General features: G+C 42.0%; 1 protein-coding gene across 1 annotated transcript in view; it reads right to left on the minus strand.

Moving 5' to 3' along the window:
* The window catches only part of LOC147033787 (uncharacterized), a 174,615-nt gene that overhangs the window by 32,307 nt on the left and 116,284 nt on the right, over positions 1 to 26,024 (minus strand). The window contains exon 6 of the mRNA XM_085882746.1: positions 9,151 to 9,241. Coding sequence (XP_085738872.1) covers positions 9,151 to 9,241 — 91 coding nt within the window. The remainder of the gene's footprint in view (positions 1 to 9,150; positions 9,242 to 26,024) is intronic.

Below are 26,024 nucleotides of genomic sequence, written 5' to 3' on the forward strand. Positions count from 1 at the left end.
GGAGGAGATTGCGGAGGAGATTCTGTGCAGTGAGGAGCCGGTGGAAAGCGAAGATGACGAGGTAACTGTCGAGGAGGAAATCGTTCCGTTCGAGGAAGCCCAGCGCGCTTGTAGCACCGTCCGGAAGTTCATGCAGCAGAGAAGCGGGAAGCCCGGTGTGATGCAAGCGTGCGATCGGCTAGACAACGAGATGCACGAGATCCGCCGAAAGAAGATGCGCCAGCCGACGATTCTTGAAAGCTTTGTGTGTCGTGAATTTCTCGCCATGCCATATGTTAGTGTGTGAACTCTGTTAGTGTGTGTATGTTCGCTGTTCGCTTAGCTTATACAACAGTCGTTCCTTTTACTTGCTGGAATAAATTTTGTCTAAAGATTAACTACAGATGGGTAACTTGAGAAAATAAGGCCGTTTTTACAAATTCTCATTACTATGCCACTCTTGCTACTATGCCACTTTTCCTCGGTCCCGACGGGTGGCATAGTAACGAGCTTGGACTGTACATATATATACATATATATATATATATATATATATATATATACATATATATATATATATATATATATATACATATATATATATATATATATATATATATATATATATATATATATATATATATATATATATATATATATATATATCACACCATTTGAAAGCCTTTATCCATGAGCAGGCATCAACTTTTTTGTGAGCTCCAATCATGGTACCCTTTCTTGCAGCAATGTTTTTACGGCCGGATTCCCTTCCTGACACTGACCCTTAAGTCGCCTTCGACCCTGTATGGATAATTACCAGTATACTGGTGCTCATTTTGCCAACCTTCGGAAGGACAGGCTGAGTCAACCCCCCTGATGCTAACTCAGCGGCCAGTGGGGCTCGAACTTAAGACCCCAAAGATCCTAAGCCACCGCCTTAACCACTGAGTCACACCAGGCTCATATACATACATACATACATATATATATATATATATATATATATATATATATATATATATATATGTAAATATATATATATATAAATATAAATACATATAAATAAATGTAAATATATATGTATATATAAATAAATGTAAATATATATATATAAAAATACATATATATATATATATATATATATATAGAAAAATACACATATATATATATATATATATATATATATATATATATATATATAAAATATATATATAAAATATATATATATATATATAGATATATATATATATATAAAAAAAAATATATATATATATAGATATATATATATAAAAAAAAAAATATATATATATATATATATATATATATATATATATATATATATATATATATATATATATATATATATATATTGTTACGGCTGTGGAAATTCGCATTACACCATAAAGGGCCCTCAGGTGAGATATCTCCATAGGTACATGTGTAGTTAGCCCAAACCCGTTGTATAGAGGGAATTTATGTGATCCGTTAAGGCTGCGATCCTCCAGTTAGTCGTTTTTCTTTCCCTATCTTTGATTTCAAACGAACAAAAACTGCCAAGGATGCTGGTGGGCTTTTCCCGCCATTCTTCCCCACGCTTGGTGTGAGGGAAGGGGGGAAGGGCGTTTCGCCGCCGATTGGTGGATGGACAGCGTGAGGCGGTCGGGGTGAGGGAACGCCCCTTTTCAAGAACCCTCTCGGAGGAGGGTGGAGCCGAAAACGGGGCGGAGTGAAGGGCAGAGCCCCGCGCTATAAAAGTCGGACACGGGCGGGGCGCGTTCTCTCCCTCTTCCTGCGTTCTCTCCCTCTTCCTCTCGCTCTCTCCCTGACTCGTGGAACTCGCCTCCATCTGAAGTCGTTGTTGGGTCCTCGCCGAGCTGTGTCGTCGTGGTCGAGTGTCCCTGTGTCGGTGTGGAGCTCGTGGAGCTCGTTGAAGTCGAGCTGTGTCGTCGTGGTTGAGTGTCTCTGTGTCGGTGTGGAGCTCGCGGAACTCGCGGAGCCCGAGGAGCTCGTTGAAGTCGAGCTGTGTCGTCGTCAAGTCTGGTCGAGTCGGCAGTGGAGGACGGCGAAGGAGACGGAGCTCGGAGTGGAAGTCGTGGGAGGAGGACTCGACGGCCGCACCAAGGGAAGTCCTTTCTTTTCTTTGGGTTTGTTTAAATGACTGTGGGTGGTGCCTGTCCTTAAAGTAGTATTGTTTTAAGTGTTGCCGTGTGTACGCGTATTCGGTATTAACTCTTCCTTTGCTTTTTATGTGCATTTTTCTTTTGCTGTGGATACGTGCTTGTCTGTGTGTGTGTGTGAATAAACGTGCTTGTGTGAACTTGTTCCCCGTTTCGCTGCGTCCTTTCCTTTGTTTGACTTTCCATCTTGCATCACGTAAGGGGTTCGTAGTGGGTTTAAAACGCCCGGTAATTAATTGGAACCGTCAAGGCCGACGATAACACCGCTAAGTTATCACTGTATCACGGAACGGACCGCTTAAGCGGCTCGTGTCCGGAGTCGGCCTGTGGCGTGGTACGATCGCCCGGTCGACCACTCGCGCAGGTACTTAGGAAGATCGAATTTGGCGAGCAACCCTATCCTGCGCAGGTGGGCAATTGGCACGATCGTGGTGAGGTTAAACCCCCACCCGTAACTAACTCCCGGCGTTGTTCTGAGAGGGTCATGACAGAATTGTCCGTCCGGTGGGGGACGTGCCGTGATTGGAGTTACGTCGCCGTTCGCACGCTGGCGGGCGCGAATTCGTATATATATATATATATATATATCGAAGTCTGGTGTATATATATATATATATATATATATATATATATATATATATATATATATATATATATATATATATATATATATATATATATATATATATATATCGAAGTCTGGTATATATATATATACATATACACACACACACCTGGTGTTGGCGCAGTGGTTAGGGCAGCGGCTTGGGATCCAAAAGGTCCTGAGTTCAAGCCCCGTTGGGCCACTGAATTAATACACCAGGGGGTTGACTCAGCCTGTCATCCTTCCGAGGTCGGCGAAATGAGTACCAGTGTACTGGGCCGGTGTATACCCCGGTTAAAATAGGTGTACCATATCCCTGTGTCGTAAGAGGCGACCAGGGTTGCGTCAGGAAGGGCATCCGGCGTAAAACCTGTGCCAAATCACTATGCGGATTATACGGATGATCCGCTGTGGCGACCCCGAACGGGAGGAGCCGAAAGAAGAAGAAGAAGATATATATAGAAACACACAGCAGACGAGGTGTAAGCCGGCAGTGTGTAACTCGTCACTTCGCCAAAGTCGGCAGCGTCAAAAAGTCCCGAATTTATCTCATGTTAAAACCCTTTGAATAAAGGGTCATCCCTCTGTAAGTCGTCATCTCTAAGTCGTCACTTCGTCGAAGTCATCAGATGTTGTCCATTCCCACGTAATGGAAACTCAAGTAAATTACCACTACTAACTCGTCACACGGAACTGCTGCCTCGTGAGAAGCCCGATTTCATGGAATCGTGATGCTCGCTCATTGGTTTACACACCAGTGATAGGCTATTTATAACTGCGTACACACGTTGATCGCACTGCAGGCAGGACAATGGCGACTAATCGTAAGCTTACAACTAAAAACTACCAAGAAAAAAACGACATTATCCAGTTTTGCGAGGCAAACCCACTGATGAAGAAAACAGCCATAGCTGAGAAGTTGGACATCAAACAGCAGACATTGAACGATATCTTGAAGAATAAGAGCAAGATATTTGGACAAGTGGAGAAGATCGTGAGGCCGGTGGGAAGTGTGAAATGCGTGAAATGTGTGTCCTTTGAAGATGTCGATGACGTGCTCATCATCTGGTTTTGGCAAATGTCGGCTCAGCCAAATATTCGGTTTCGGCCGATTCGGCCAAATATTCGGCCGATACTGTCTTTCGGTTGAGGATTGCCCAGCCAACATCATGGAATACAATGACCGGTTTGAATCCTTTCTCATGCACCAGATGCCCAAGAGTTTGAGGCATTCAAACATAACGGATTACTTCACGAAGAAGTAAAGGATCGATCGAGCTGAGTGTTGAAGTCCGATCATGGTTTTATATTGGCTTGTTTTGTACATTACCGCACTCACTTACACATAGGCATTGAGTGGTAATCATCACCACGATGACTGTGTGTCATGTAATTTGTCACCATACCATCACCGATGGTTATACGAGTTGTCTTACAGAGTTGTTCATTATCTTTACTTTTGATAAACTGATTCATGAATTCCATCTTTGCTTGATCACTTTCCAACTCACCAATTCACCCCCACCTATGCCCCGAGGATTGTGTTTTCCTTTTGGTACAATAGCCGGCTCTCACACATACAGTGGGGAGAACAATTATTTGATACATTGCCAATTTTGCAGGTTTTCCCACTTACAAAGCACGGAGAGGTCTGTAATTTTTTATTATAGGTGCACTTCAACTGTGAAATACGGAATCGAAAACAAAAATACTGAAAATCACATTGTATGATTTTTAAATAATTAATTTGCATTTTAATGCATGAAATAAGTATTTGATACATCAGAAAAACAGAACTTAATATTTGGTACAGAAACCTTTGTTTGCAATTACAGAGATCAGACGTTTCCTGTAATTCTTAACCAGGTTTGCACAGACTGCAGCAGGGATTTTGGCCCACTCCTCCAAACTGATCTTCTCCAGATCCTTCAGGTTTCGGGGCTGTCGCTGGGCAACACAGACTTTCAGCTCCCTCCAAAGATTTTCTATTGGGTTCAGGTCTGGAGACTGGCGAGGCCACTCCAGGACCTTGAGATGCTTCTTACGGAGCCACTCTTTAGTTGCCCTGACTGTGTGTTTCGGGTCGTTGTAATGCTGGAAGACCCAGCCACGCCCCATCTTCAATGCTCTTGTTGAGGGAAGGAGGTTGTTGGCCAAGATCTCGCGATACATGGCCCCATCCATCCTCCCCTCAATACGGTGCAGTCGTCCTGTCCCCTTTGCAGAAAAGCATCCCCAAAGAATGATGTTTCCACCTCCATGCTTCACGGTTGGGATGGTGTTCTTGGGGTTGAACTCATCCTTCTTCTTCCTCCAAACACGGCGAGTGGAGTTTAAACCAAAAAGCTCTATTTTGGTCTCATCAGACCACATGACCTTCTCCCATTCCTCCTCTGGATCATCCAGATGGTCATTGGCAAACTTCAGACGGGGCTGGACATGCGCTGCCTTGAGCAGAGGGACCTTGCGTGTGCTGCAGGATTTTAATCCATGACGCCGTAGTGTGTTACTTATGGTTTTCTTTGATACTGTGGTCCCAGCTCTCTTCAGGTCATTGATCAGGTCCTGCCGTGTAGTTCTGGGCTGATCCCTCACCTTTCTCATGATCATTGAGGCTCCACGAGGTGAGATCTTGCATGGAGCCCCAGACCGAGGGAGATTGCCTGTTGTCTTGAACTTCTTCCATTTTCTAATAATTGTGCCAACAGTTGTTGCCTTCTCAGCAAGCTGCTTGCCTATTGTCCTGAAGCACATCCCAGCCTTGTGCAAGTCTACAATTTTGTCCCTGATGTCCTTAGACAGCTCTCTGGTATTGCCCATTGTGGAGAGGTTGGAGTCTGATTGATTGAGTGTGGACAGCTGTCTTTTATGCAGATAACGAGTTCAAACAGGTGCAGTTAATACAGGTAATGAGTGGAGAATGGGAGGGCTTCTTAAAGACAAAACTATCAGGTCTGTGAGAGCTGGAATTCTTACTGGTTGGTAGGTGATCAAATACTTATTTCATGCAATAAAATGCAAATTCATTATTAAAAATCATACAATGTGATTTTCAGGATTTTTGTTTTAGATTCCGTCTTTCACAGTTGAATTGTATCTATGATAAAAATTACAGACCTCTACGTGCTTTGTCAGTGGGAAAACCTGCAAAATCGGCAGTGTATCAAATACATGTTCTCCCCACTGTATGTGTCCAGGCCACGCGCGACTTCATCCTTCACCCCACAGTCATCATGAATGTTCGCATACGCGTAAGTCGTCACATTTCTAAGTCGTCACTTTTTTCTCGGTCCCGATGGTGACGACTTACGCCTAGTCTACTGTATATATCTCTCGAGTGAATTGGAGGAAAATTGACGATTTGTGACTTTGGACTTTGATGTTTGACCTTTTGACCTGTTGTATTAAAAATCAATGGGCTTCCAGCTCGTCAAGACCTCCAACAGGTGGTTAATTTGATGAAGATCAGAGTAAAATTTTAACCTGTTGGTGATTGACATACAGATAAAGAAACAGCCAAACTGACAGACAGACAGAATAACAGACGAGATCAAGCAAAACATTTGTGAATCTTCTATTTCGCAAGGAACAAACAAACGGACCCAATCACAATATCCTCTCCTCTAACAAGGATAATAAGTTCTCCATGGAATCCTAACAATTTGCGATCAGGCCACAACCCACACCAATCTTATTTTGAGTAAGTTGTCTGTTCATTCCCAAAGGGGATGATATATTTTGGTTCCACAAGGCCCACCAAATAAATTTACATGGATTTTTCAAATTTATGAGATTCAACGAAATTATCAGTAAAAATAAGAATAATAACCTTCATAACATTGTCATCAAAAGAGCAATATCTGTTTTCAAACTTGAGCTACGTTGGTATATCTTTATATAAATATATTTGTAACACAATTAATAAAGTATTGTAATTGTTTTAAACCTACAAGATTTAAGAGTTGAAGTATGATTGGTCACATGATGTAGTGTGTCAGCTCAAATTCACAAGGTGGTCAAAGAGGTTAGAAAATTGACATCACAAGAGGCATGAAATTGGGAGCCTGGGAACTTGAGATTGGGAGCGTGAAATTGCAGCCATCACTCAAAGAAGTGGCAAAGATGATATCAAGGTGCAGATAAAGAGTTTTAGTGAGAAATGGAGAATTGAAAAACACCTGACAGCAAGTTGAACATTTAGTGCAAACGTTGCATCACTAAGAGAGGTTGAAGATGTATCAGACACTTCATGGGAATTCACAGACGTGCAAAGTCGAAAGAAAAAGTTCACAAAAAAGTTTAGTACTCGACAAGATCATTCATTTAAATTTTCTTTCCAGTACAAAAGTACAAAGTACAATACAATTAAAAGTTCAATCTTACTTGTATTACTTAGTTTTATATATATATATATATATATATATATATATATATATATATATATATATATATATATATATATATATATTTATATTGTATAAGATTGGGGCGGTTTGGATCACACGTTTTTTAAGAAGAACAAGGCGCTTCCAACAAAAAGTAAACACTCGATCGACTCCGCTAATTTGAGCAAAAAAAGAGATGTAGGGGACTTTAGCTCTGCGAAGCTCATGCTTATATGCAAAGCCAATGCAACTGTTTAGCCAGAAGAGCCATTTTAAAATTTAAATTGTTCCTCTCTGCCCCCAGATCTGTTTAGCCAGACAAGCCTTTTTAAAATTCACAATTAGCCACGATCTTTCTTGGGCAAACTACATTTTAAAGTTGGCCTCTAAAAGCCAACACCCGACAAGGCATCATCCGTCATACAAAGGCCTTCCTTGGCACACCTAAACTCTAATCCACCTGCAAAGATTTCATCCATCGCTTGATGGAGTACTGCTCTCCCATCTTGGCTGGCTCCCCCGACCTCACATCTTCCTCATTTTGATGCCGTGGAAACCAAGGCCTTCAAGATCATTGGAATCCTCCATGCTGAAGCTGAGCCGATGGGGCTATCACTTACCCATCGCAGACAGGTTGGTGGTCTCTCTTTTACATTGCCTCCATTCTAGTCTTGTACCCTCTGCTCTTTCCATGCTTTGCTCCCACCCCCATGCTCCTGCAGGGTGCACACAATCCACCATCAGCCTCCTTCTGTGAAACTCAAAATTCTGGATCACTGCTCACTTCCACTCATTTGTTCCACTTTTTCCCCTAACCTGTGGAACCAACTTGCAAATTCCTTTCAATCTCATTCTTCCCTCCAGATCTTCAATACAACTGTTCTCCACTATCTCAGATCATAACCAATCCAAAAACCGTGATCTTTTCTGTCCTCTTTAACATCTCCCCACTCCACCGCAAGCCCTCCTACTTTTAAATTTGCAGTTTTTCCTTCCTAAGAGTTTGCTTCTGTGTCCATCTTGTCCACTCCATGTGTGCTCCCCTACACCTCATTCTTCCCCACACCAATTGTTTGTCCAAGCCTCCCTCTGTTTTGTCTTTCAACTTCACTGTTGTTGGGTATATATGTATATATATATATATATATATATATATATATATATATATATATATATATATATATATATATATAAAATATATATATATATATATATAAAATATATATATATATATATATATATATATATATATATATATATATATATATACATATAAAAAATATATATATATATATGCTGTTTCTTTTTTTTTTATGTTGTGTCCTGATTCAGTCAGTGTTCTCGCTCTTCCATGAGCTTTGATTCTGCACCAAAAATAAGTAAACAAGCAGTCATAGACTGGTACTTACGAAATCGTCAACTTGACCTCTGACCTAGTCTAATAAAAGCTGTCTCCAGAGAAGGTAGCGACGCAAACCAGAAGTTTCTACGATGATTCTGGACCAAACCATCAAAAATCGAATGTTTGACCTCACTGTGACCTTGACCTTTGACCGATTTTGACCAAAATCTAATCAGCACGAGCCATCACCCTCCTGAATCACGTGGTGTAACTTGACATTGGTAGTTTCTTCCGTTCTCGAGTTACCGTGCCTACAAACAAACACACAAACCACACACACACACACACACACACACACACACACACACACACACACACACACACACACACACACACACACACACACACACACACACACACACACACACACACACACACACACACAAACAAATGACGGAAGTCATCAATATACTTACGAAATATTTAGAATTCGTAAGTAATAAAAAGAATGAGATAAAGGTAGATAAAATTAGTGATTAGATGACATCTAAAACCTTATTAGTTGGTAATGAGAAGATGTTTATTGTGGACATAATTATCAAATTATTATGCTCTGGTAACATGTTCTCCATATACAGGTGCACAATTGCCAAGATTGCCTACCGTCATCACTGTCAGGATGAATATTTCCTGCACAGAGTACATTGGTAGACTGTCTGTCCCGCCAACTAGCCAGGGTCTCCTCCAGTTCTTGCTGGGGTCAAAGAGCATAGCATCTGGCTGAGCACATGTGACTTCAACAAAAACAAAAAATACAGTATTTGTAATGGAGTGAAATTCCCACCATACATATTTTAAAAAGATAACTTTATATGACAACCAACGATAAAAATCAAAATTCAGAAGGTATAATAAAACTAGAAAGTAGAATCTGATGTGAATGCGTTGATGGATATGCCTTCACCGACATTAGATGTCAACCCACGATTATGTTGGATATCAATTAAAGGTCACATGAAAGAGAGTGAGAGAGTGAGAGAGTGAGAGAGTGAGAGAGTGAGAGAGTGAGAGAGTGAGAGAGTGAGAGAGTGAGAGAGTGAGAGAGTGAGAGAGTGAGAGAGTGAGAGAGTGAGAGAGTGAGAGAGTGAGAGAGTGAAAGAGTGAAAGAGTGAAAGAGTGAAAGAGTGAGAGAGTGAAAGAGTGAAAGAGTGAAAGAGTGAAAGAGTTAAAGAGTTAAAGAGTTAAAGAGTTAAAGAGTTAAAGAGTTAAAGAGTTAAAGAGTTAAAGAGTTAAAGAGTTAAAGAGTTAAAGAGTTAAAGAGTTAAAGAGTTAAAGAGTTAAAGAGTTAAAGAGTTAAAGAGTTAAAGAGTTAAAGAGTTAAAGAGTTAAAGAGTTAAAGAGATGAAGAGATGAAGAGATGAAGAGATGAAGAGATGAAGAGATGAAGAGATGAAGAGATGAAGAGATGAAGAGATGAAGAGATGAAGAGATGAAGAGATGAAGAGATGAAGAGATGAAGAGATGAAGAGATGAAGAGATGAAGAGATGAAGAGATGAAGAGATGGAGAGATGGAGAGATGGAGAGATGGAGAGATGGAGAGATGGAGAGATGGAGAGATGGAGAGATGGAGAGATGGAGAGATGGAGAGATGGAGAGATGGAGCGATGGAGCGATGGAGCGATGGAGCGATGGAGAGATGGAGAGATGGAGAGATGGAGAGATGGAGAGATGGAGAGATGGAGAGATGGAGCGATGGAGAGATGGAGAGATGGAGAGATGGAGAGATGGAGAGATGGAGAGATGGAGAGATGGAGCGATAGAGAGATAGAGAGATAGAGAGATAGAGAGATAGAGAGATAGAGAGATAGAGCGATAGAGCGATAGAGCGATAGAGCGATAGAGAGATAGAGAGATAGAGAGATAGAGAGATAGAGCGATAGAGCGATAGAGAGATAGAGAGATAGAGAGATAGAGAGATAGAGAGATAGAGAGATAGAGCGTTAGAGCGATAGAGAGATAGAGAGATAGAGAGATAGAGAGATAGAGCGATAGAGAGATAGAGCGATAGAGCGATAGAGAGATAGAGAGATAGAGAGATAGAGAGATAGAGCGATAGAGAGATAGAGAGATAGAGAGATAGAGCGATAGAGAGATAGAGCGATAGAGAGATAGAGAGATAGAGCGATAGAGCGATAGAGAGATAGAGAGATAGAGCGATAGAGCGATAGAGAGATAGAGAGAGATAGCGATAGAGAGATAGAGCGATAAAGAGATGAAGAGGTAAAGAGATAAAGCGATAAAGCGGTAGAGCGATAAAGCGATAAAGAGATACTGTGGTAAGGCAATAAAGCGATAAAGAGATAGAGAGATAGAGAGATAGAGAGATAGAGAGATAGAGAGAAAGAGAGAGAGAGAGAGAGAGAGAGAGAGAGAGAGAGAGAGAGAGAGAGAGAGAGAGAGAGAGAGAGAGAGAGAGAGAGAGCAGAGACTTGACGTTTGACTCCTTTTATTATAAAAATACAAAAAAAAAAAACCAAAGGAGTTATTCAAAAACAAGTTTCAAAGATATATCAACAAAGTCCGGAATACAAAAAAAAGCACTTAAAAAAAAAAACCAAGAAAAATTCAAAGACACAAGGAAAGAAAAACAAAAAATGTCAAAAATAGTAATGACTTCATAAAAGTGATGTCATAGTGATGACATAAAAGTGATGTCATCACTTCATGTCATAGTGATGCATCATATGCGCGGTAATTCATCTCTGCGAATGCCCTGTTCGATTCAAATTCAACAGAATTCAAAAAGCTTGCCTAGTTTCGGAGATAATTTTTTAGGCGATTTCCATTAGCAGAGATATTTTGACGTCATAACTTTTTTTCTCGAAGGAATGTTCAAAATCGGAGATGGTTACTGTCTGCGCAGGGTATTTTTACATATATACGCCAAGTTTCAGGAAGTTTCGATGTAAACTGAAGGCTGTGAAACAAAAAAGTCCACAAGAAGAAGATGAAGAACAACAACGTGAGTAAGACTTAGAGATCCTCCACGAGGATCTAAAAACCGGAGTGAAAAAGGGACATTTACCCGATGTAATATATTGTTCAATAAAATAAAAATGTTCAGTGATGTTACAAAAGGACAAAGCGCTGATACAGCAACATCAATTCAGTTGACAAAAGTTTGATGGCAGTGACCAGTGAGCAAGTCTCCATTGCAAGTCACCTGACCTTTTCGTCATTGGTGTGCAATACATTGATTCCCATGCAGGTTCAGAAGGGGTAGCATACGGCAGAAGCATTTTCCATCTCAGTACTCCTACTGCAGAGGTATTTATATTAATAACAGAAAGACAGAAACGATAAATATATTTACTGTCAAGATTACTAAATAAACAAGAGCCAATACTGACTGGAGGTGGAGTAAAACTCGTGAATTTGACAAGTAAGCTCAGAAGTGAAGGCTTATGGGGTATCCATTTGACCTCAGTACTACACTGAAATCCAAGTTTAAAGGATTACGGATGACATCTACAAGTACTTTACCTACAGCTCTTAATGACCTGGTGCCAGCGATTTCAGCAATTTCTTCAACAGACTTCCAGTAACAATTGGATGAGTCACGAAGATGCCAAACATTTTTGATACCAGCTGAAATGAAGTTTTGTGAAAAACAACGGCTTTTGGGAACATTGGGAAAGAGTGGGTTGAGGAATAGAGTTTCTCCCACAAACATTTTAATATCATACAAATCCTTCTGGCGGGTCGCCACTACTGCTTGCCAAGAATTCAACAGACTCTGGTAAAACAGAGGAAGGTGAGACGTGTCAATTTCAATCTTTTTGTCAATGTCAATCTTTTTTGTTTCAATTCGGAACAACTCAAGGCCGTAGCCGAGCAATCCAGCTCGTCTCAATATTCGTTGTGCTACGGGGCACCAGGGCAGCTTTTCCACATTGATCACTTGTTGTATCGACTTCAGCCGAAAAGCCATCAGACGACATTTTACGTCAATGAGCCCTTGGCCACCATCAGACAAGGGGCGACAGAGTAAGTCTGACCGCAACCAATAATGACCATTCCAAGAAAGGTTTACGAGTATCTCTTGAATCTCTTCAAGCAAGATATCTGGTGGCTGTAAACAGATGAATTTATTCTACAAGACAGAGGTAACTAAGGTATTAATAATTAGTATACGACGTTTAAAAGACATTTGCGGAAGGAACCTTTTCCATTTGTTAAGACGTTTGGTTACGTGATCTACCACTCCTTCCCAGTTAATAAGGGAGTGCTGGTAAGGGCCAAGATAAACACCTAAGTACTTCACCCCCTCTCTCATCCACCTTAGATCTTTCAGAAGAGACTGAGGTGGCACTAAGGGAAGCCCACCGGATGTACATTCAGCTGAGGACACCCACAGAGCTTTACTCTTTTGCCAATTACACTGCAGATGTGAAGCAAGATGAAACCAACGTAAAGATCTGAGAAGAGTGGTTAGATCCTGATCATTTTAAATTACTATACAGACATCATCAGCATATGCAGACACGACGATAGGGTGTTCTTCTGGAGACGGTGCAAAGCCAGAAAGAGAGTTCCTAAGATCAATCAGTAATGGCTCAAGAGAAAGACTAAACACTAAACCTGACAATGGACAGCCTTGCCGAACACTCCTCTGAACCTGAACGGGTGAACAGAGACCATCGTTTACCTTACACAAACTAGATATATTGTTGTATAACAACTTCACAAAACCAATGAACTTTTCACCCAGGCCAAACTTTTGCAACACATGAAACATATAAGCATGATCAATACTTTCAAAGGCCTTTTTGACATCAAGGAAAATCAAACCAACCCCTTCTTCCTCTTTAAGGCCACAAACAATCAAATCTCTAATAATAAAAAAAATGTTATCAGAGATTGATCTCCCTGGAACACAGTCACTCTGGTCAGGGTGAACGAGAGTCCCGATCAGTGTGACCACTCCTCATTTTCATAAATGCCAAGGTGAGCCAATGAAAAATGCCAAGAATTTACAAGGTTTCGGAAAAGCAATGATAATAGAAAACTTATACGCCAAGAAAACCTTAAGAAAACCAAGACGCCAAGGTGAACAACGAATAGCCAAGATCTTCTGAAAAAAAGCCAAGGAGTGGTCACACTGGTCCCGAAACAAGTTTTAGCCAATTGGCCAACAATTTGTAAAGGAGTTTGTAGTCAGAACACAGTAATGAAATGGGGAGCCAGTTCTTGATTTGAAGGAGATCGTCGATTTTTGGGAGAAGACAAACCACCGCTCTTGACAGCTGAGAGGCATTATGCCAGAATGTTAACTTTCTTGCAGAACCAACAGTATTTCTGGACCTGAGATGTCCCAAAATGCTGAAAAAAATTCCACTGTAAGTCCATCAGTTCCTGGGGCTTTTCCACGTTCAAAGATATTCAGAGTAATGCCGAGTTCCTCCAAGGTAAGCGGCTTTTTAAGAGCTTGAGGCTGACCACACTCAAAGAAGGAACGTGATTTGTCATCTCATCAACACAATCTTTCCACATAGATTCCTTCACAAATAAATCAGAAAAATAATTTTTCACGTCTTTTAACATCACATTCATTTTGTGTAATATTCCCTTTAGCATCTAACAAGGAGAAAATCTGCCTTCGGGATTTATTAAACCCTTCCAACTGGAAAAAAAAACTTTTATTTGGGGTGTCAGAAAACTTCACATTTTGGATTCTGAGTACAACTGACATAATCTGTGAGGGGGTAGAGCATCACCTGTGGTCAAGTGATTCTCGTCCTGCTTACAGGGGAATTCACGCATTGCGTTCATCCAAGCCCATCCCTCGGTGTACTGCAGTGAGAGCAGAGGGTGGTTGGCTCTTGACAGAGGAGTATGACGTGAAGGCCCGCTGGGCCGGTTACTTTGAGTGGTTGTACCAGGCTGATCCACCAGCTGTCAAGTTGGATGTCAGGGGTGTAACAATCCCTGTTGCTGACCCTCCAATCAACTGTGGTCCACCTTCGCTTGTGGAAACACAGGCTGCGGTGAACCAGTTGAAATGGGGTAAAGCTCCAGGGATCTGTGGCATCCATGCTGAACTTCTCAAGGCTGGTGAAAATGCTGCACTCGTGTCGTTGCATGCAGTTCTGTGCTCTGCCTGGAACACAACCATCATCCCAACTGACTGGAAGAGGAGCCTTGCTGTCCCTCTCTGGAAAAGGAAGGGTGATCGCCAAGAAAGCAACAACTACCGAGGGTTGACGCTGCTCTCAGTGCCGGGCAAGGTCTTTGCTTGGATAATTCTTGATAGGGTTTGTCACCATCTGCTTGAGCACCAGCGTCCAGAGCAGTCAGGCTTTACACCAAAGAGGTCAACGATTGACCGTATCCTTGCTCTTCGGGTCCTCACCGAACGCAGCCGAGATTTTCAGCAGGGGCTGCTTGCAGCCTATGTTGATCGCTGTAAAGCGTTCGATTCAGTGAATCAGGATGCCCTCTGGAGGATTCTTGGTCTTTGTGGGGTGCTACCAAAAATGATCGATCTGATGTCTGAACTCTACTCTGGTACTGAGAGTGCTGTGAGATGTGGTGGTTGCATCCCTGACTTATTTCCAGTTGCTACTGGAGTTCGTCAGGGGTGTGTACTGGCCCCCACACTTTTCAGCACTTGTATGGACTGGATTATATGGAGGATGTCGGAGCGATTAAGCTGTGGTGCATCGTTTGGGAATGTCAAGATCTCGGACCTTCATTTCGCAGATGATGCAGCCATTTTTGCGGAAACTTTAGATATCCTTATGACGGCCCTCGCTGTGCTGAAAGAGGAGTCAGAGCCGCTGGGATTACGGGTTTCTTCAGTCAAAACGAAGATCCAGGCTTTCAATGACATCTTGGATGCTGCTGTCCTGTCTGTGCCTGTTTGTGGTGAGGATGTTGAGTTCGTGGAGAGATTCACTTACCTTGGCAGTCATATTCACATCTCTGTTGGTTGTGAGTCAGAGGTCAATAGACATCTGGGTCGGGCCTGGGGAGTCATGGATTCACTGGATCATGGGGTGTGGCGCTGCCGGTTCCTGTGCGGGAGGACGAAAGTCCGAGTCTTCAGGTCCTTGGTGCTTCCATTCTTGCTCTACGGATGCAAGACTTGGACTCTGACCAAGGATCTGAGACGGAGACTTAATTCCTTTGGTACCAGGTCTCTTCGGAGAAACTTTGGCTTTTGCTGGTCGGACTTTGTGTCCAATGAGCGGTTGCTGAGAGAGACTCAAATGAGATTTGTTACTTGCATAGTCCATGAGCGTCAGCTGTGGCTGTATGGACATGTGGCTCGTTTTCCTGATGCTGATCCTGCTCACCAGATTCTCTCAGCGAGGGAGTCTCGTGAGTGGAGGAGGCCAATGGACCAACCACGTGCCCCGTGGTTGCAGCAGGTTGATCAGCATCTCAAGGAGATGGGGATGGGCCAGGCATCTGCCTGGGGGATGGCCAGACGGAGGCCCCTGGAGTACCGGCAGAAAGTGTAAGCAGCGACGCGCTGCTCTGGAGCATGCTCCCATACCTGACCTGACATCCCCAATACTTTTTCATGAATCAATTCTCTTACGTTTCCTTTTTTTTTCAAATAATAACCGAAGTTTTCCTGTCATTTTGAGCTTTAGCTAAGTCTTCCTCTTACTGCAAAATTTCAGTTTCCAAGAGTGAAACAGCAATTTTATTCTTACTCATGGGAAAGGACTTATAACATTGACAGAAAACATGAATTTGAGCTTTCGCGTTGTCCCACCATAACTGGAAAGAAGAATAAGAAGGCTTACTTTGGATACGTTTTTCCCAAAAACTACGAAAAGCATTAGTAAAAAAACAATCCTCCAACAGGCTGGTATTGAAGGTCCAATATGAACTTTTATGAGTTAACTGAGAAGAGGATAAACCAAGCACTACCAGGTGATGATCAGAAAAAGTAGAAGGAAAGAGATCATGAGATGCAAGTACGTTTCTAAAAGTGGAGTTAATGTACCATCTATCCAGCTTTGCAAGTGTTATCAACCCCTTAGCACACCAGCACCATTTCTACTGAGATGCCGTCCGGTGCTGCATGCGCCAAGCATCGAGTCGACCAAGTGATGAAAAAACAAGATATGTCTTTATGAGATTCAGGATGTGGTTCTGGTGTGTTTCTATCCAAATTCGGTTCAAACGTGCAATTTAAATCTCCTCCGATACAAATACAGTGATCAAAGACTAAAGTATGAAGGTAATTAGCCAGATGTGTGAAAAAATCTTAATGAGCCCCGCTCTCACTAGGAGCATAGACATTAAGTAAGGTGAGGTGAAATCCTTGATACACCAACTGTAAGGATGCTAAGAGTCCTTTAACTATTTCAAGAAAACTATATGAATCAGGAACAAACCCTGGACGAAGCAAAAAAGCAACACTAAAGACAGAAGACAGATTGCTGAAGAAACAAAGCCCCTTATTAAAGCAGAGTCAGTCACACTGTGAAGTCTGTTATGTGTGTTTCTTGCAACAAACAGACATCCAGATGTTTCTGAAGCAACAAGTTTTTAATTTGGATCCGACGCAAATGGTTAGCACCACCCCCTTTCATGTTAAAGGTGCCAAAAAGCACTTCCTTCCTTTTCATCCTGTATCAGGGGGGGGGGGGGGGTTTGGCAGCTGTTGAGAACATTCTAACCCTGCTTTTGTAATAAATTTCCTCAGTCTGTGAATTTGTGGTTTAGTTATTTCAAAATCTTTAAAATTCATAATTATGCACTTTGCAGCCTGCATGAAGGAAAGCAAGTCAGGAAAATGTTAATTAATGATAACAGTCCGCTGCCTAAACGTCTCATTCAGAAAGGATGCAATAACCTGGGGGGGGGGGGGGATATCTGTAAATGATCAGATGATGACTGTGACAGATCAGTCACCTCCATGTCGTCATCATCTGAAGCAGACAGCCCAGATAACCTTCCACCCGGTTCGTAAATATCACCCTGGACCTTTACTAACTCATTTACAGACACGTCTAAGAGGGGTACCGAGTGATGCATGGTGGTACTTTGCGAGCCGTTTTACACTTTCATCAACATGAGATGGGGCCACGAGTCCACCATCTTGTCCAACGACATCGGGCACCTCTACTGGGGCCTCACAAATTGTTTGTTTATCATTTGTTGGGGTGGTAACATTGAATGGAGCAGTAACACTATTTTGGTTTGTCTCAGGAAAAACTAGCGCTGATACCTCCCTACATTCTACACATGGTTCAGTAACACCAAGAGACACTTTACCGCTATTGAAGGGCCCGGACCACACTGTACACATTGAAGTACATTTTCGTTATCGAAAACTATTTCATCCTTTTTTTCATTCCCATGAGGTTCCTCAGTTAGCGGAACAACCGTATCCAGTACGACTACCTTGGGAGTGCTCGTGGGGTCTCGAGGAGCGGACGCTCTACGGTTTTTTGACACGGTAACAAAATCATCCTTACCATCCTCATCTGTAAGGGAACAGTATGAGTGCGAACGTTGGATTCACTGGGCATCACCTCCTCCACCAAACGAGGTTGTGGGTCGTTAACTGTTTCACAATCTATATCAACGTGTCCCGATTCCCCACACTTCGAACAAGAATCTTTCGGACAAAATCTTTTTAAATGCCCAAAGGCTCCACAAATAAAACATGTTAAAGTCGCTGATGAAGCATACACATGGTAATCATTATTATCAATTTTAATCTTAAAAGAAACCATTAAAACCGTATCCTCCCCACGGTCCAGCAGCATCATGTAAAGTTGCCGCCGAAAGCTCATCACATACTTTGCTTGGTCATGGCGGCACCCGAGGGGGATCATCAAGATTTTTGACACAATTTTTCCATAACGAGACAAAAGAGACACAAGTTGTTCATTCGACATGAGAGGAGGCACATTAGAGACAATTGTTTTCATTGTCGGGACATCCATCGGGGAGGCCATAACAAAGTGACCACTCTGTGTGGTTAACCCGGAACTCACGACATCGTGAACAAAACGTACATCGAAAACGAACACCACAACCTTCTGATTCGTACATGATGCAGCATCAACATGATCAATGCCGATAACGTCTCCAACCGCCAAAACAATCTCTTCAGTAAGAACCCCGTCAGGGGGGACACAAACGAAAGCATGCTTACAAGTTAGTGCTTCGAAAGCAGCATCTTACTGCGAGCTAGCCGCCGCCATGTTACAAAGACGCGACGCTCGCCATCTTCCTCATTCAGGAAGAGGAAGTTAACAATGCACTCCTACTTTCCCAAACTTTAGGAAAGAGGGCACTAACTAAACAAAACAAGCTCAAATGAGCTAAGATCCTCGTCCTCTTAATGATAACGTCATAAAAACGAATATGACGTCATTGTGATGTATCAGGTTTGCGACAAATTATCTGTGCTAATGCCCGGCTTGATTCCCGCAAACAAAATTCAAACAGCTTGCCTAGTTTCAGAGAAAATGGTATCAGCAATTTCCATTAGTGGCGATATTATGACGTCAACTTTTTTTCTAGGAAGAATTTCCAAAATTGGAGATTGCAAGTTTCACGAAGATCCAATGAAAACTCTGAGTTGTGAAACAAAAAATAGGAATGACGTCATAAAAATTGATATGACGTCATAGTGATGCATCATATGCGCGGTAATTAATCTCTGCTAATGCCCTGCTCGATTCCCGCAAACAGTATTCAAAAAGCTCGCCTAGTTTCGGAGATAATTTTTTAGGCGATTTCCATTAGCGGAGATATTTTGACGTCACAACTTTTTTTCTAGGAGGAATTTTCAAAATCCGAGATGGTTACTGTCTGCGCAGGGTATTTTTACATTTATATGCCAAGTTTCAGGAAGTTTCGACAAAAACTGTAGGCTGTGAAACAAAAAAGTCCACAAGAAGAAGATGAAGAACAACATCCTGAGTAAGATTTAGAGATCCTCCACAAGGATCTAATAAGGAAAGGCAAGCGAAATGAAAACCAAAATAAAGTAGGTTTAAAGTGAAAGGCTTTTAAATAATGAATGGACTAACAGGGCACCGCCCAAAAACTGATGATACCCTTACTAACGCTGCTATGTGCTCTCTCTCTCTCTCTCTCTACCCAGGAAACACAGGGAAACCTTACCAGTAGAAACACAAACACGGGGAAAATGAAATGGGGAGTGTGGGAGATACCAACCAGCGTGGCAGAGAAAAGGTCCTCATGACACAAAGCAAGGATCAGCCATGACAGTACACACACCGTGCCAACAGCCAGCAGGGGGCGGGCGAGACACAGAGAGAGAGAGAGAGAGAGAGAGAGAGAGAGAGAGAGAGAGAGAGAGAGAGAGAGAGAGAGAGAGAGAGAGAGAGAGACAGAGACAGAGAGACAGAGACAGAGAGAGACAGAGAGAGAGAGAGAGAGAGAGAGAGAGAGAGAGAGAGAGAGAGAGAGAGAGAGAGAGAGAGAGAGAGAGAGAGAGAGAGAGAGAGAGAGAGAGAGAGAGAGAGAGAGAAAGAGAGAGAGACAGAGAGAGAGAGTTGCCACCTTTGTACAAATAAATTTGTTAAAAATCCCTTCAGTGGTTCACAAATGATCGAGGGAACAAACAATTATCACAGATGCATGGAACCTGAATCCCGAATAAATCTAGCATTTTAGGCAGTGGAGGCAAAAAGGCAAAAAGGCAAAAGGAATTTTAGGCAAAAAGGTTAGTTGCCAAAAGAACAGCTGAAAACGAGTTGGATTAAGTCGCAGTCATTGTGGAAGTAATGGTTTTATTAACCCAAACATAAATATTCAAACAAAGAGAAAAGAGAAATGGCTGCAATTATAATACATTGTAATATAATTAAATTGCATGCTCATTAAAATACAGATAGGATATTATAACATGGGACAGATGAATTCACAAACGGACTTGATCACTGGGAGCCAAAAGACTAAATCATCCACATTGTACATTTTACATATAAACAATAAGGAAGAAAGTGCACTTGAACAGCCTCTTCACATACTGAGGAATGACAGGTACATGACAAGGAATGCAAACAAATTGCATTAGAACACATCATGACCATAAGGCAGGATAGACACTATAGGATGGTGAATACAGCAAAAAGCAAGGCGAGGATTAGAGAACTAGTGCAATAGCACATCACAATGTGGATTCAGAGATCAGGTAAACATGAGAAAGGGGGAAACCGGGGCGAATTGGATTAAAGAAGAGAAAAGGGAACTCAGCCTGGGAGCCAGGCTGTATAAGGTTCAAAGAAATAAAGAGTTAAACAGTGTGAGCTCACTGAGACCAAAAGGCAGGGACAGGTGTTCTCAAGCAAAATGAATGTAAAACATAAAAAAGAGGATAGCAGCTACATTGCATATCAAATATCAAAGTTATATCAAATCATTAAAATACTCATCAAAATCAGCAGTATGTGAGTAAAATGACAAACATGTAATTACTTTTCGACTTTAAAAAAAAATCTAAAGAAGAGGACGTCATCAAAAAAAGAAAGGAGAAAAAAAAGGGAGTGCAATCAATTTACATTATTCATTAAGAATCTTAAAGTTTGGTATGGCACTATTTTTGTACTTTTGGATTTTTACACATAATTTGTGAAAGTTCAGATGAATTTCTGAGAGAGTATCGTGTCCTGTTTTACCTGAGGTCTGGAAGCCAATGTCCAAACTCATTCGATGTTTGCAATTGGCCTGCGAATCTTAGTCAAATTTCAAACCTATGTTGTTTCAACGTTGAAATAACACAAAGCTGAAGGGCCTGGTCATAATCATTGTATAATTGTCCGATAATGATTCGGAGAGCCCTTTTCTGAACATGTTCCAATTTGTTACTTTGGCGGATTGTGAGACCAGCATTCCAAACTGGAACAGCATGCTCAAAAAGTGATGTAACATATCCTTTATAAATGGAAAGCAAATCTTCCACGGCTAAGTTTAACTTTTTGGGCATCTTGAAAATAAACAACTTTCCATTTGTCCTGGTGACAATATTGCAAATGTGAAGGTTCTCCTTCAAATTAGATGAAATAATAGGACCACTGGACCTGTAGCTTATCTTGGCCCTGTCCTAATGTTATAACCCAGATTTGGTAGCATTCTGACTGGTGGGTCGAGAGAGGAAGATTTTTGAAGGAATTTTTCCAAAAAGTTGACCAAGTTGCTCATTTTTACACACTTCTGGTCACATGATCAACACGACCTCCGCAATTTAACGTCCCAACCTTGGCCTATGTTGTAACCCAAATTTGATAGCATTCTGACCGGTGCTACCACACGTGTCCCCACCCCACTTGTGAGATAGCACACCCCCACCCCTTCCGTTACCCTCCCCTATCCCCTATGTCCCCTTTCTGCACCCCTCTGCCCCCATTGGCTGCAGTTTGCAGGGGCAACGGATCGAAACCAATGGTACAGGTGTGTGATCCTGGGGGAAAGTGGGGCTATGTCGACCCTGTCTCTGTGCTCAACCGCAGGCCCACGTCCATGGAACGACGGTGCTGGAAAGCCCTGGACAGTTCTACTGGTGCGAACAAGCCCATGACCCACGCGACACATGCCGGTGCGACCATGGCCGTGAGTGGTACTGACACACCCCGGCCAACAGTATGTCCGGTGCATATAAATGAGTCGGTACACACCAAACACATCACACACAACACACACCAACGACGTAAACATGCTCATCACAAAAATTAATGACAATAACAAACTGTAACTCATATGCAACACAATGGTACACATTATGCCTGGTGTTGGCTTAATGGTAATGGTGGTAGGCTTGGGATCTGAGGATCCTGAGTTCAAATCCCACTTGGCTGTTGAATTAATACCAGGTGGGGTTGTCTCTGCCTGTCATCTTTCTGAGGTCGGCAAAATGAGTGCCAGCTTGCTGGTATTCTGTGTTGGAGTGGTGACCTGTCCAGGATTGTGGCCAATAGCCAAGGAGACTGCTTAGGCAGCACTAATGCTCTGCACAGAGTATGGTCCCGATGGATGGATGGTCTGGAGAAGATGCTTTTTGAAGAAATTTAATAAGTCGGCCATTTTACCTACTTAACGTCAAGTGACTGGAACGAGCTTTGCAATCTCCATTACCAGACAGGAGCGGAACGTTGCTGCCAGATCAGCCCAGCAGTTTGACTAGAGAAGTCGAAATAGGAAACGGATGGACGGATGGAAGGACAGAGCATGACGACAATACCTTATCTGAAATCTAAATTCCCAGAAAAGTTAATAGGACCCAATATTTTCATATGATCAACCTTCTAATCGAAACAGTACAGTAGTTTGGATAGAAATTTGAGGCCTTGGGGGAGGTTTTTTCATGAAACAAACTTCCATAAGGGCACACTTATCAGTGGTAAACTTCATGTTATTCTTAATTGCCTATTGAGTAAAAACATTCAAAGTCGATTGTCGTGTCATATTAGGTTACCTGCCTCTTCCATCCATTGGGACCATACTCTGTGCAGAGTATTAGTGCTGCCTAAGCAATCTCCTTGGCTATTGGACACAATCCTGGACAGGTCACCACTCCGACACAGGATACCAGCAAGCTGGCACTCATTTTGCCAACCTCAGAAGGATGACAGGCAGAATCAACCCCACCTGATATTAATTCAACAGAGAGAGGTTTTTGAACTCAGGATCCTAGGATCCCAAGCCCACCACCCTAACCATTAAGCCAACATTACCTGCCCCTTGAATTCCTATTAAGTGTCATGTCATCAACATACATCAGGGCGAGGATATGAGCATAGTCCTTGAGCTTAGTCATTGCATCACTAATTTGAGCCAAAAAAAAACAGAGAGGGTCAAATTAGGTACCCTGTGGTACCCCTCCACTGAGGGTTCGATTTACAGACAAGGTAACCTTGTATCGAACACAATGAGCTCTTTTATATTAAAAAAAAACTGGATATCCAAGGAATTCAGGCAGGACTGACACCCATTTGTATCAACTTTGTTTCAACCACATTGTGATTTATCAGATCAAAAGCTTTAGAAAAATCTGTTACAACCACCAAGCTCTGACTTGGTTGTTTATCAGCATGCTCGTATAAATTATTCATCAACTTAATAAGGTAGTGTGAAGTGGAATAACCTGCCCAGTTATCAAACTGATTGATGTCAATATTGTCTGAGGTCACTGAGTATTCATTGAGTTGCAAAGGTTTCACGAATTTTGCAAAGTGATCAGTCAGGGATATTTGTCTGAATCTATTCCATACTGGTCTGGAAGTCTCGGGGATCGGGCCAACAATTGCTTTTTTCCACTGCACTGGAACAGTTCTCTCGTTAAATGAAGAATTTAAGATATCCGTTGATGGGGCACTAAATTCACAAGCAAATTCACGAATAAAAAGGTCTGGGAATCCGTCTGGGCCAGAAGCTATACTGTGATTGATGTGCTGTCGGACTTTGGACACTTCATGTTCCTCTACTTCTCAACATGGGTGTGGGGCTGTTAAGTATGACTGAAGTGTCGAACAGTCTAAAGCAGTAAAATCCTTTGAAATTTCCACAAAGTGGTTCTTGATGGCAGTAAAATCCTTTGAAATTTCCACAAATTGGTTGGTGATGCAGTTGGCTATTGCTTGGTCATCACCTAGGTCAACATCAGGGGGTGGTTCAATGGTCGGGCTGGAACTGACTCCGGTAGTCAGAATCCAAATTTATTGGTACCACTATGCCGGGTTTGAAGATTTGAGAATGTGAACTCTATCATGATAGAAATGCTGTTTGGCCTTTACAATCAATTTAGAAATTTTATTCTTCACTTTCTTCCATTGCTCATTTCTTTGACAAAAAAAGCTTTTGGTGCTTTTTAATGAGACTTTTGATAAATGTAGTCATCCATGGTTTATCACCATTGTGCAACTTTACATGTTTAGTAGGGAAGGAGTCAAAGGTTGTATGCATTATATGATAGAATCACATTTAGCTTGTGCTTCAGGTTTCTCCTTGCACAGATGATTTGTTAGAATTGTTGATTGCAAATTGGAACCCTGATAAATACTGCTGCCCTTTCCACATGGAAATAGCAGATGCGATGAATGTTTTTGAGTGTACATTCAACTGAGATTTCTGTATATTTTCGCATGTCATTTAGGTGGTGGAAAAAAGGAAAGGAAAAGGTAAAATTTTAATATAACGTGTAATGCAAGTTATATGCTTCTATAAGAACCTTTGTCAGTCTTATTGAAATACATAGGCCCATGACGTTTATTGATTGGCATGTTTAATCGATGCTTAACCTTGATTTTATTTATTTTGGAATATTGAGAGCAGTTGAACTATGCAGTGTACGATTTTGTCTAATGAAGCTTTAGAAGAACTTCCACTGAAAGATTGGACGATGGGAAGAACCCAGATTTGGGTGATTGGGCATTCAATACATGATAATGACACTACCCTCTTCCTGAGGAGATAAGATGAGCATGTTTGAGAGAAAAAAAGAAAAACCTACTGAAGAGAAGGTCGAACAAGTCACCACAGCAAGGCAAAGATTTAACGTCGCCGTTACACGGTGCCTGCCTGGAGGAATGTCCCCAACCACACTCGCAAATTGCTGCTCTGCAAATACATCGTGAACTTGCCGTGGTCACACAATGCGCAACGAAGGCCCTCAAGGTCGAGACGGCAAGTCATCTGCAACATGTGTTCAATGGTGTGGGTGGGGCTTGTGCAGCCATCGCGGCTGCCTCCAATGCGCACAGCTCGCTTGGTGAATCAAATCTCATTGCACGAACTGCGGCTAAGAGGCCCCAAACTCTGCTGTGGCTGGATCTCTGGGTCACATCTCGAGTCCTTTTCGTCTCCTTCAACCCAGTGTCATCTGCAACCCAGTGTCGGGCCCAAGCTCATACCTGCCAATATCTCCCTTCTCTGCAGCTCAAGGAGTGCCAAGACTGTTTCCCGTTTGGGTGCTGCTCTATCTACAGCCTCTTCTTCTTCTTTCGGCTGCTCCCGTTCAGGGTCGCCACAGCGGATCATCCGCATGATCCGCATCGTGATTTGGCACACGTTTTACGCCGGATGCCATTCCTGACGCAACCCTGGTTGCCTCTTACGAAACAAGGATATGGTACACCTATTTTAACCGGGGTATACAATAACCGGTAAAACAGGGGTATAATGCTGCTCTATCTACACCCTGACCCACTTATCTTCTGGCTTTGGGTAGCACGTCTTTTCGATTTGTGACACCTGCTGATGAACAGGCCATTAATAAAATGGAAACACACACACCAACCTATCTGGGACAATATTGAAATGGCTGTCATCCAGCATTCTTCTCCTATGAATGCTCACTACCATTATTGATTGAGCTTGTGTAACGGATATCTTTTCTCCTCTAGGAATGGGGTATGGTGATCATGTGTAATATAATTATTCAAATTTTTCCTGATATGGAAAAAAGGGGGGATGTGGAAGAAAAAGAATTATATTCATGGACTCTCAATTATAATTGTTGCTGGTACTTTATAAATTT

Source organism: Eptatretus burgeri, chromosome 1 (assembly GCF_056783735.1).
Source record: "Eptatretus burgeri isolate ZD-2024b chromosome 1, Ebu_testis_v1, whole genome shotgun sequence".
Lineage (NCBI taxonomy): Eukaryota > Metazoa > Chordata > Myxini > Myxiniformes > Myxinidae > Eptatretus > Eptatretus burgeri.